This window comes from Vitis riparia, chromosome 6, assembly GCF_004353265.1.
Source record: "Vitis riparia cultivar Riparia Gloire de Montpellier isolate 1030 chromosome 6, EGFV_Vit.rip_1.0, whole genome shotgun sequence".
In the NCBI taxonomy this organism is placed as follows: domain Eukaryota; kingdom Viridiplantae; phylum Streptophyta; class Magnoliopsida; order Vitales; family Vitaceae; genus Vitis; species Vitis riparia.
This window is the reverse complement of record NC_048436.1, coordinates 2,198,029-2,211,559: the sequence shown is the minus strand read 5'-3', so window position 1 is coordinate 2,211,559 and position 13,531 is coordinate 2,198,029. Positions and strand designations below refer to the sequence as shown.

The 13,531-nt window shown below is 35.6% G+C and overlaps 1 protein-coding gene across 1 annotated transcript; it reads right to left on the bottom strand.

The window, feature by feature from the left end:
* Positions 1-558: 558 nt before the first annotated feature.
* LOC117916294 lies at positions 559-1,481 on the bottom strand. Its single transcript, XM_034832249.1, has 2 exons — positions 693-1,481; positions 559-609 (listed from the first exon to the last, which is right to left on the bottom strand). The coding sequence occupies exons 1-2, from the start codon at positions 1,479-1,481 to the stop codon at positions 559-561; spliced, it is 840 nt and encodes a 279-aa protein (XP_034688140.1).
* Between the last annotated feature and the right edge of the window lie 12,050 nt (positions 1,482-13,531).

The window sequence follows — 13,531 nt, the reverse complement described above, 5'->3', positions numbered from 1 at the left end:
CTGAACTTAACTATTGTCAAGTTCCTTATCAATAAACGTGAGAACAGTTGAGTTCATAGTTTGAGAATAAACATGTAATTTTCATTCATACTTTATACATAACTCATCATAACATATATGTATAAAAGTAACAAATATCTCCATTTCTATGGGTATGCAAAAAAGGGGATCATTATTACAATATTCATCTATGTGCTTATCCTATCACCTTATACAAAAAAGTAACTTACATTTCCGTTCACATGGGTACCAAAAAAACAAAAAAGCTCACTATTACAATTTTCATTTCATGTAAGTTCATAGAGTTCCAAAGCTATCATGATATCAAGGGATTGGTCGTTTGCATTTTTCCAATTATGCCCATATTGACCACATCGACTACAACGAGATGTATGCTTGCCCTCTCCACCAGAAGAAATTCTTACTTTCCTTGGTCTTCTTGTTAGACGTCTCGTTTTAGGTGGTAACACAACTTTGCCACGAATATGATTAGGTACTACCCAATCTATTTCATTTCCAGTTGGATAAATACACTCTGAATATGAAGATAACAATGCTTTAGTAGTAAAATACTTGGAGCACAAAGTGTAACATGAAATGTTGTAAAATCTACAAGCAGCAATAGCATGTGCACATGGAATATGATCAAGATCAAATTGTCGACATGTGCATGAACGATTGTCTAAATTCACTTGAGCACTAATGCCAGCATAGTTAACATTACACTCCTTGGAGTTGATAGGTTCCACTAGATATGTTGCTGACATATTATACCTCGAATGAAGTTCTCCATCAGCCCACATGGTAAGTTCAGTTGACATTGACATTGCTTGTTGTTGACGAGTCACAAACCATTTTTGAAGTAAGTTTCTCAATTCTTCAACCAATTGCAAAACTGGAAGATCTCTAACATTTTTCAACACAACATTAAGGCTTTCAACGATCCCTGTCGTCATGATATTATATCTTTTTTCGGTAGAATATGAACGTGCCCATCGATCAACACCTATATCCATCAAATATCTTGCTGCTCTTGGGTCAATCATCTCTAATTGCCCAAATATAAAATTAAACTCTGAAACACGATAAACATGGGCAGCATCATGGAACAACTTATGAATTGCAGGATTCTTGAACTTTGTCTTCAAATTTTGTCCAACGTGATAAGTGTAGATGCCATGCCTCGCATGGGGAAATACTTTATGTACTGCTTTCTCAATGCTACCATGTCGATCTGATATCACAAACAAATCATCAATGTGTCCAAGTGCATCATGCAGTTTTTGTAAAAACCACTCCCATGAGGCATCATTTTCTGAATCACCAATCCCAAAGGCTAAAGGGTATATTTGATTGTTGCCATCTTTACACGCTGCAATAAATAAAGTCCCTAAGTACTTTGCTTTCAAAAATGTCCCATCAACTGCAATCACAAGCCTTATTGATGTGTGAAACCCAACAAGAGATGCACCAATCGACATAAAAAAGTATTTGAATTGATTATCACAATCAGTAACTATATCAGTAATGGTACTAGGATTTTTTTGCTCTAAAACATAGCAATAGGATGATAAAGTGTTATAAGACTCCTCAGGTGATCCCTAATAGAACCTAGAGCAAGTTCTTTGGCTCTCCACGCCTTATCATAACTGATTTGAACACCATACTGCTTTCGAATGTCTGCTACAATGTCTTTTGGTCAAAATTCACAACCAACCCTTGATATGTTTCTTTTATACTCTCACCAATCAACCAACTACTTGCATGTCGATTGTCACGAGACATCATATCTAACCGACAAGTGTGTTGAATAGAATTTCATTATTTGAAACATATTGGAAATCCCCAACTTGGTAGCACGAACTCGCCACTTGCATTCTTTATCAAAACATTCAACAAGCAATAACTTAGTAGTGGATTTAGTTGTTTTGAACTCAAACTTCCTTTTCAGAGCCATCATATACAACTTCCTTTATAATTCTTTCTTATTTGAGTATATTTGGTGCTCTTCTAGATGGTCATCACTAATTCCACTAACTATAGGTTGTTGCATCATGTTTTGTCTTTCATTTGCTACATCTTCGATTATAGTGGGATTGTCATGTATGAAACCATCATTTGTATCAATCATGGTCAAGATTTCTGCACTCTGAGCTGAACTAGTTCTGAATGAGCCAATTTGGGTCACTTGCTTATCACTAGTAGGGTTAGTATTCATCCTATAATCCTCCTCATTAATTGCAGTCTCATTCATGTTCCAATCATGAACTTTATACCCTTCAAGTGACACATTTTGAAATCTTGGTCCATTTTCACCATCAACAGTAAGAGTTTCAACTGAATCACAATGAATGTGTCTACTTTTTTGCATCAACATTGAGTCTCCATTCAATTCTTTATCAATCTCAGAAGGCATATGACATTCAAAATAAGAATTGCAAATTGATTTCTGATTGTGATTATCAATTCTCTTTTCAACTATGATGCACAATGGAACAGACAGCTTACCATTTGTACAATTTAAACCAATAAAGAATTTCACATCCCCATCATCAGTTAGTTGTATAAGACTTGTGGATATGTTGTCATTGAATACATACTTCATTGAAAGAACACAATTTGTTGGATCTAGCTTCAGAATATGATGGACAACCCCTATTAACTCTTTATATGATATAGTTTTCGAGATCTCAATGCCTTTACCTTTACTTCCTTCAAAATAGAAAACATTTCCATCTCGTACCCATTCTCCTTCATATAAAAGCATTATTCTTACTTCATCAACCACTAAAATAACAAAATAATTCAATTAGTAGCATCAACAAACAATATTAGAATATTTTTTAGTTACATCATAGCATTAGCACCAATAAGTAGGTATTAATTTTAAAAAACTCATTCATTATTAAATACATATTATTTCATTACACATATTTATTTTTTTAATAAAAAAGAAAAAAGAATAAACAACAAATAAATAACATTATTAATCATCTTTACTACCTCAAATAATACCAATAATGCTAAAGAAATACAATGTATATAGTTATTAAATAAATTCAAATATTGTAACTCTAAACTATTTTAAACAATAAAAATATTTTTATTTACTAAAAGATTGGTTATGTTATAATTCATTTAATGTCAAGGGTAATTTTCAAATGATTCAACTCAAATTGAGTATAATTAAATAAAATAACAATAATATAATGTTACTATAAAATAACTATATACAATCTTAACTTATGTCAAGTTCAACTTAACACACGTTAAGTTCAACTTAATATCCGTAAGGTTTTGATATATAACTAAAAAAGATAACTTTATATATTATATCAAAACCCTATTCACACATATTTACATCTATATAAAGAACAAATATGCAAACAATACCAAAACCATCATAAAATTTCACAAGTTTTATTACTTACCTTCATTTGATTTTTTCATATAGACAATGTTTCTCCACATTACACTTTTTAAGCTGATGATTTCCTTCTTTTAATCCCCTTTTTTCATGGCTGTAAATGATATTAAAAAAATTATAACAATTTCAAACTTATTTAAATTTTTACTACATCTCATTAAATGTTTGAAAATATTCAATAAATAAAACATGAAAAAAAAAAAATGGAAAAATAAAAATAAACGTACACTGTTTATCCAACCACAACTTAAAGCGCTTTAAGTTGAAGAAATCCGAAGAGAAACTGTGTGAGACTTGAAGAAATGCACTGAAAAGAGAGAAACGGAATAACAGGAGAAAATGAAAAAAAGGAGAAAGTGGAAGAAATAATAAAAAAGAGGTGAATGGAGGGAAATAAAATTAGAATGAGAGGGAAAAAGGAGTTGATGTAGCTGAAGGGTATTTTTGTCCATCGGGTCATTTTGGAGGCTATTAAAAGTGGGGGGTTAGTTTTATAATATTGAGGGTTTTTTGTCCCTTTTGATCAGTTTTCCCAATTTTCAAAAGGGATTTTTTTTTTTTGGGAAATTCTTTTTGATGATATGATAACCAACTATTCTACATAACTATACTACATAATTTTTCTCTTTTTTTTCTTTTTCTTTTACTCCTCCGTGATACTTCTACCTTTTTGCCTTTTTTAATGTGTTGGTTTCATGAAATATTTTCAATGTCAATTCTTTTTTTGTATTTCATCTTTTTATATTTATTGATTTTAATTATTTATGAATATTTTAAACATGTAAATTAATAAATAATTAATGAGAATAAAATTAATATAAAATAAATACATAATGAACAAATTTAGAAATTTAAGTTTTCTATATTTCTACTAAATAAAATATTTATTTATTTTATAAATTTTATTATATTATCATATTATTTTATTATTTATATATTTTTAAAACTTTTAAATTTTTATGTGAAAAGAGACTCGCAATGATTACGGTTTTAGCTTTATGTATGTTAGTTAGCCAAGTGTCCAGTTTAAAAATACTTGACAAGTATGATGAAGTTCTCTGGTCATGTCAAGGTTAAAAGAAATAATAGATGGATTAGTTAGCTTGTTGATGAGAGAAAAGTTGAAGGATAATTTTGAAATTTTAATCATATTACTACATATTTATTGAATTATTTTGTAAAAACTCTTTAAAGATCTATATTTTTTAGGCAATGTACCATTATAATAATAGATATTTATTCAACAAAATTATTATTTCTTTTAAATTCTAAAAAAAATAAAAAATCATTGGTAACATTATTTTATTAAGATTTAATTATTTTGTATCTTGATTCAACTATATACTTATACTTGTCTGTTTAATTATTCACATTTCAATATAAAATTTCAATGATTCAAATTAAAAAATAAATAAGTATTAATTTAATATTTTAATATTTTTCTTATTATACTATGTAGACCATGGTAAAATATCCAAAAATAATAGAGAAAATAAAAATAAGTTAGAATAAAATTTGAGAACAACAAAAAAACCAAAAGGAAAAATATAATTTTTTTAATATAATAATAAATAAAAAATTTTAAAATATATTAACTATCTATTTCGGTGTTACCTTGATAACCCACATGGCACAATAGGAATGAACCCACATGACGCATTAGGAATGAATAAGAAATAAAAAAGAAAAAAGAAAAAAGAAAAAAGAAAAAAGGAAAATTAGGTTAACAAGCCATCACCCCACCTATAAAAGAACTAACATAGGGAGGAGCTTATACAAACATGGGGCCTTAATGGAAGACAAAACACGATAATAAAAATTATTACATATCCAACACTAAGCCCGTTAATGCCTTTTGAAGCCATCTGATGTGTTCTGTTGGAACCACCAAAGGTGTCTCTTCCTAATAGGTGCCATGTAATCATCCTTGCATCTTCGCGAAACAGTCCGTTCTTTGATCAAATTAGTCCAAGAGTCATGTCTAATCCATTGCTGCCTATAAGCCCATGTCAGTTTAGTTTTTAGCCCCTTATGTATGTTAGTCAAGCCCACATCAAATTCCCTTGTCTTAGCCTACACATGCCAACTAACCCACATTAGTGCTTTGCCTTAACCATTTTTGCTTGTTCAACTTGCCTCTGATCCATTAGTATGTCTCAACCTACACACGGTTGCCTACCCTTGTTCCATGTCTAGGTGCCCTTGATATACTGGTGTTGCTATCTATGCCTAAGCACCTATGGACCAACCCATTACAAAGCTTTTCCCGTGTCTCACAGGCCACAAGAGGTAACATGCCACACCTATGTCATGCTTTTCCCTTTTGCCTCATTAGTCGTGCACCAAAATGTTTGTATCGACCTCTTGTTGTTGCCTTAACACCATCAGGCAATCTCTTTGTGCCCTTGGCACATTGGCGTGTTGCTGCTCATGTCTTTGGCATCCATAGGTTAACCCTTGCAAGTCTTTGCCTCACCTTGCAAGCCATAAGAGTTGGTCATGCCACACCAATGTCATGCCTTACCCTCTTGTCACGCCTCAATCTTATTGTTGCAGTGACATTATGCCTTTCTTAGTGTAACAAGAAGTTGACATTGCACCCATGATCCCTCATCTCTACACATAACGCATTGTGCCCTTCTGCTAAGCATCGACCATGATGTCTAAGATGACTTTATTGTTGTAGCAACACCAAGCCACATCCAATCCCCATCGTGGTGTAGCACAAGGCCACAACATTTTGCTCATGGTTTGTTAAACCACCTTATTGCACAAGACATTGTACCATTGTGCCACAATCGGAAAGGGGGAGATTGCATCGCACATCGTGCCATTGCAACCATGAGTTACACAACGCAACATGTGGTGGAGCCCAAATGTGGGTGCTCGCAAAGCTTGCCTATGTGCCTTGCTCGCATCTAGGGTCTCATATCAATGCCCCTAGGTGTGACCTCGCCTGAACCACTTTGCCTTTCTTAAGTCACATTTACTTGCAAACTCAACGAAAGACCATCAAAATCAAGAATCTATTCAAGTATTTACTTGCAAAATAGGAAATGGAATAAGATGGATATGATTATCTTAAGCGTATAATTTTATCACTTTACTCCTTTTCACATACAATTATTATTAAAAATTTAAAACCCTTATTTAAATGGAATAGAAGATGAATAAAATTTATTTTTGCAACATTTCTAATTTTTTTTTAAAAAATATTTAAATTAAATTATGAAATTATTTTTTAAATTGAAAATATTTAATTTGGGGCTTAATTACAAGTCAAACTAATTTTTAGCCTGATAAAAATTTTTTGGAGCAAAAATTTTAATCACAAGGGTTTTCTAAAATCAAATATTTAAGAACTTGTTGTTATCATTTTGAAAGATCCATGATTTAAATATTTAAAAAATATGTAACATTTTTAATAAATTTAAAATATTAAAATATTTTTATTAGTTTTACACGTTCAAAATAATTTTATTTAATTAAAATTATTTCTTTTTAAATATTTAAATATTTAATAATTATTTTTAATGACATTCCTTTACCACTTGACAAGAGAAGAAACTCTTTCTTCAAGGATATTCTATTTTCATTCCTGCATGCAAGTAAACAAGGAAATGAAAGGAAGAGAAGATACAACCCATCAGAGGAAGTTCCTGAGTGTTGTAGTGAAGCTACACAACACAATCGCTCCCTTTTTCTAACGGGTAAAAAAAGAGGTTAGGCGTCTGTTGAACATCACAGAGTTACTGGGTGTTGCACTGAAGCCGCTGCATTCGACTTTCTCAGCAAATACCCTCCCTTGCTTTGTTTTCAATTTTCCATGCCATCAATTTTGTTTTCTTTCTCTGTATTTTCTATGTCATTTCCGGGGAATGTTTCTTGAACATAGATGTATATATTTGGCTTCCTGGACGTGAGAGTCCTACCTTCATTAGTCCTCTGCCTCTCAGAAAAATGGAGCACCAGGTTATTGTAATAGTTGATGAATCTGTGAAAGAAAATGAAATAACAGGAGCTGAAATGAGGGGAATGAAATCTGTATCGAATGGAGCAAGTTCAAGCATGCCCCAGGATGAGAGAAAGGAAACGATGAAGCAAGGCATTGGCACGATGAAGCCCACCAAACAAATAAAGCTCGACTTGGGGAGCGGCGAAGCAGAGTACGAGGTAATGGACGGAGTTCATCCATTTGCATCTTCCCACTCCCTCGTACCATTCACACGATCAAGCAGAGTTTCCAAGTACCTGAGCTTGTGTCAATAGACTTTGTGGAAATGATGTTGCTTGATGGTTGCTTTGTGGTGGAGCTCTTGCGCCTCCTTGGGGAGAGTGGAGATTCTACTGTCATGAGTTAACATTCAAGCCCCTAATTTTTTTTCTACTGCTAGCTGTACAGATAGACTAGAATAAGTAGAATTCCTGTAAATATGTGATTGTATCTCAACAACTATAGTTTACTTATTGTTGGAAATCAAGCCCACGTCGCCTTTCATCCTGTGCGTTCCTCCCCATATTTAGCATCCTCTGTTTACTTCCCTAAATTAGTGAAATATACTGCCTTTATTATAATTGATTTAGGAGTAATTCTAGCAAGGTAGTTTATTCACTTTCCATGTAAGAGTTTATTCTCTTTCCATGTAATAGTTTATTCACTTTCCATGTAAGAGTTTATTCTCTTTCCATGTAAGGGAAATTCCGTCCGGTGATAGTATACCAGTCCGGAATTGTCTCATATCTGTAGGCTATTTATTTATGCTTTCTTTCATTGTAATAAGCGTATCATAGAATGAATTGAGTCTATGTTCCTCCATAGTTAGTCTTCAAATCCTTCATGGTATCAGAGCAGGTTTAATCCTGTCTCATCGTCTTCATCTTTAGTCAGTTTTTTTTTTTACTCAATTCTATTCTTCTAGGTTATGCCTAAATACGGTCCAGCCTTTGGAATGGCTACCAACTCATCATCCTCTACTTCTGATATCATCATCTCATCGTCTTCATCCTCTCATCAAATGGAAACCTCTCATCTGCCAATCACAGCCCATAAACTGAATGGGCAAAATTATTTGCAATGGTCTCAATCCATATTAATGTTTATACGGGGAAAGGAGAAAGATGACTACATCACCGGAGCTTCGGCGGCACCAGAAACCACAGCATCAACCTACAAGAAGTGGATAGCAGAAAATAATATGGTCATGTCCTGGCTAGTCAACTCTATGACCCCTGACATTGGTGAAAATTTTCTGTCATTTGATACTGCCAAAGAAATCTGGGACATTGCAAAAGAAACTTTCTCAGACAAGGAAAACACATCTGAAATCATCCAGATTGAAGGCATCCTCCACGATTTGCGTCAAGGAAACCTTACGGTAACTGAATATTTCAATACTCTTACTCGTCTATGGCGTCAACTTGATACGTTTGAGGTTCATAACTGGAATTGTGTTACAGATGGTTTGTTGTATAAAAAGATTGTCGAAGGGAAACGTGTGTTTAAATTTTTGTTAGGTTTGAACAAAAATCTTGATGAAATCAGAGGAAGAATCATGGGAGTAAAACCTCTACCTAGCCTCAGAGAGGCATTCTCTGAAGTGCGTCGTGAAGAAAGTCGGAAAAATCTCATGATGGGATCCCATCAACAACTGAATATGGCAGAAAGCTCGGCTCTTAAGACTCAATTCGCTCCTTTTGACAACCGTCAAAAAATTAAAGGAGGTAGACCTTGGTGTGATCATTGCAGAAAGCCGGGACACTCAAGAGAAACTTGCTGGAAGATTCATGGAAAGCCAGTAGATTGGAAGCCACGTCAACCACTTGAGAAAGAAGGACGAGGCAATCATGTGGCTACCGATGAACAATCGCCACAACCTGAAGCTAGCCCTTTTAATAAGGAGCAAATGGAGATGCTTCAGAAACTACTGTCTCCTCTTTTGTCAGTACAGTCACAAACTGGCTCATCTTCCAACCAGCTCATTGGTTCCGGAACCTTGGCTCACAAAGGTAATTTTTTGAGTGCCTTTACTGTTGGTAAGAAACGTAAAAACCTTGGATCGTGGACTCAGGAGCATCTGATCATATGACGGGAGATGCGACAATTTTTGATACATATAGCTCATGTCCAAATAATTTAACAGTCCGAATAGCAGATGGTTCACTATCAAAGGTTGCCGGAACAGGTTCAGTTGTGCTATCAAGGGATCTTACTCTCAACTCTGTTCTCCTTGTTCCTAACTTGGACTGTAATCTATTGTCAATTAGTAAACTCACTAAGGAAAAGAGGTGTATTACTAATTTTTCCTCCACTCACTGTGAATTTCAGGATTTGGATTCGGGGAAGACGATTGGCAATGCTGAGGAATGCTCTGGACTCTACATCCTTAAGGAGCTCCATGATCCACAAGAACAACCTCAAATGGCAGTTGGTAGTAATTCTTTTTCGGTTTCATGTCAAAATAACGATAGTGCAATTATGTTGTGGCACTATCGCTTAGGTCATCCAAATGTTATGTATCTCAAGCATTTATTTCCTTCATTATTTCATAAAAATCCAAAATCCTTTGAGTGCGAAATCTGTCAATTATCAAAGCAAGTCCGGTCTCATTTTCCCATTCAACCCTATAAAGAGTCTAGTCCATTCTCAATGATTCATAGCGATATCTGGGGTCCGTCAAGAATAAAAGATGTAACTGGTACTAGGTGGTTTGTCTCATTCATAGATGATCACACTAGATTAACTTGGGTATTCCTCATGAAAGAAAAATCTGAAACGAGTCAAATTTTCAAAAATTTTAAAAATATGATTCAGACCCAATTCCAGTCAAAAATACAAATTCTAAAGTCTGATAATGCTAGGGATTATTTCAACTCCATTCTAGGAGAATTTCTAGCACAAGAAGGGATAGTTCACTTAAGTTCATGTGTTGATATCCCACAACAAAACGGAATCGCTGAAAGGAAAAATAGGCATTTGTTAGAGGTGGCTAGATCACTAATGTTCTCCATGAATGTTCCAAAATTATTCTGGGGGCAAGCTGTCCTTACGGCAGCCTACCTCATCAATAGGATGCCGTCTAGGGTAATAAAATTCCAAACACCTTGTCAAACACTCCTAAAATCCTTTCCGACTACTCGTCTCATCTCCACCGTCCCACCCAAAATTTTCGGGTGCTCTGTTTTTGTTCATATCAATCAACAACATCGAAGTAAACTTGATCCTAGGTCACTCAAGTGCATCTTTCTTGGGTATTCTTCAAATCAAAAAGGGTATAAGTGTTACTCTCCGGTCACAAGAAAATTCTACAATTCAATGGATGTCACATTTTTTGAAACCCAGCCTTACTATCCCAAAAACGATATTCAGGGGGAGAATTCAACTCAGGAATATCAATTTTGGGATCTTGAGTCATTCAGTGAGCCACCCATCATCACTGAAAATCACATTCCTCCAGAGTCATTTAATCAACCAGAGTCCATTGTTGACTTGTGGGATAAGGAGCACATCCAAGAGGAAACGGAGGAAGGAGCACTTTCTCAACAAACCCATGAGGCTGAACCGGGTCCTAATCCAAGCAAACTTCCAGGTAACAACGCTCCTGATGGTACTGTTGATTCCGAGTTAGAAAATGATATTCTTAATATGCCCATAGCTTGGAGGAAAGGAATTCGATCATGCACTCAGCATCCCATTGGAAATTTTATTTCTTATGATAAGCTATCACCTACGTTTCGTGCATTCACTTCTAGCATCACAGAGATACAAGTTCCTCGGAATATTCAGGAAGCTTTCAAGTATCCTAAGTGGAAGGCAGCAGTCGATGAGGAAGTTCGGGCGCTGGAAAAGAATGGTACGTGGGAAATTACTGACCTCCCAAGAGGTAAGAAACCAGTTGGGTGTAAGTGGATTTTCACAGTAAAGTACAAGGCAGATGGTAATGTGGACAGGTATAAGGCTCGGTTGGTTGCCAAAGGATTCACCCAATCCTATGGCATTGACTATCAAGAAACTTTTGCTCCAGTTGCCAAGCTCAATACTGTTCGTGTACTTTTATCCTTGGCAGTTAATCTCGATTGGTCACTTCACCAACTTGATGTGAAGAATGCCTTCCTCAATGGTGACTTAGATGAAGAAGTTTACATGGACATTCCTGCTGGACTTGAGACGACATCAAACTTCAACAAGGTTTGCAGACTCCGAAAATCCTTGTATGGTCTCAAACAATCTCCCAGGGCCTGGTTTGAACGGTTCACTAAGGTAGTGAAAGGGTACGGATTCGTTCAATGTCAATCTGATCACACATTATTTGTGAAACACTTCCCAGAAGGGAAGCTGGCAATTATCATTGTATATGTGGACGACATAATTTTGACAGGTGATCATGAAGAGAAAATTGACTTACTTAAAAAATTACTGACAAAGGAATTTGAGATCAAGGATCTTGGAAACCTCAAGTACTTTCTCGGAATGGAGATTGCTAGGTCAAAGAAAGGTATAGCAGTCTCACAACGCAAATACGTTCTGGACTTATTGAATGAAACAGGAATGCTAGGATGCAAGCCGGCAGAAACACCTATGGATACAACTGTCAAACTGGAAGAAAGTGATGGAAGTACGCCAGTTGATAAAGGAAGATATCAACGTCTTGTGGGGAAACTCATCTATCTTTCTCATACAAGGCCAGACATCGGCTTCTCCGTTAGTGTGGTAAGTCAATTCATGAATAATCCAACCGAAAAACACATGACTGCTGTGATCAGAATATTGAGGTACCTCAAGATGACACCAGGAAAGGGTCTCTTCTTTCAAAGAACAACAAAGAAAGAGATTGAGATTTTTTCAGATGCAGATTGGGCAGGTTCAGTGACTGATCGGAGATCAACTTCAGGCTATTGTTCATTTGTTTGGGGGAACTTGGTTACATGGCGAAGCAAGAAACAGTCAGTGGTAGCTCGTAGCAGTGCTGAGGCAGAATTTCGTGCTATGGCACAAGGTATCTGCGAGGGAATCTGGTTGAACAGGCTGTTAGAAGAATTACGGGTTTCATTGAAGCATCCCATGATGTTATACTGCGACAATCAAGCTGCCATCAGTATCGCTAAGAATCCGGTTCATCATGATCGAACTAAACACGTGGAGATAGATCGACACTTTATCAAGGAAAAGATTGAAGAAGGAGTTTTCAAAGTCAGCTACACTCCGACAAACTGTCAAACGGCTGACATTCTCACAAAAGCTCTTGCTCGAGTTAACTTCGAAGATCTGACAGGAAAACTTGGAATGATCAACATCTACAACGCGGCTTGAGGGGGAGTGTTGGAAATCAAGCCCACGTCGCCTTCCATCCTGTGCGTTCCTCCCCATATTTAGCATCCTCTGTTTACTTCCCTAAATTAGTGAAATATACTGCCTTTATTATAATTGATTTAGGAGTAATTCTAGCAAGGTAGTTTATTCACTTTCCATGTAAGAGTTTATTCTCTTTCCATGTAATAGTTTATTCACTTTCCATGTAAGAGTTTATTCTCTTTCCATGTAAGGGAAATTCCGTCCGGTGATAGTATACCAGTCCGGAATTGTCTCATATCTGTAGGCTATTTATTTATGCTTTCTTTCATTGTAATAAGCGTATCATAGAATGAATTGAGTCTATGTTCCTCCATAGTTAGTCTTCAAATCCTTCACTTATTGTTATAGTTTCCTTATTGTTAGTCAATCAGTCCTAAAATATAAGATCTAAAGCTGTATACAGTGGCTATTTATGCCCAGCCAAGAGAAAATTTATTGGAGTCTTCTCCTCACATACTCTGTTTTTTAACTCTGATGAGGAGGACCCAATCTTCACAAGGCCTTGGCTCATCCAACCTCTCATCAGGGACCTCCTCAAGCTGGAGAACCAGCTCCTTTTCTTCATTCTTGACTCATTGTTTAGCTGGTCCAGGGATGCTGAAGAAACTAAAACTTTGCCCCTGCTAGCCTTGAAAGTTTTTGATCTGGCCTTGCCAAGGTCCCCAGAAGCCATCCTCCCCTTCCAACACTTGGAAGCTAAGCATCTTCTTCACTTGTTTCACCAAAGTCTGCTTCCCCCAAAGCGGGTCATGATG

Bases quoted from the DNA above. Each gene is read 5' to 3' on its own strand.
- LOC117916294 (XM_034832249.1), bottom strand. From the start codon at position 1,481: ATGTCGATTGGTGCATCTCTTGTTGGGTTTCACACATCAATAAGGCTT. The intron at 610-692 runs GTGAATTTAGAC...TGCTGCTTGTAG, and splicing joins ATGCTGGCATTAGTGCTCAA to ATTTTACAACATTTCATGTT.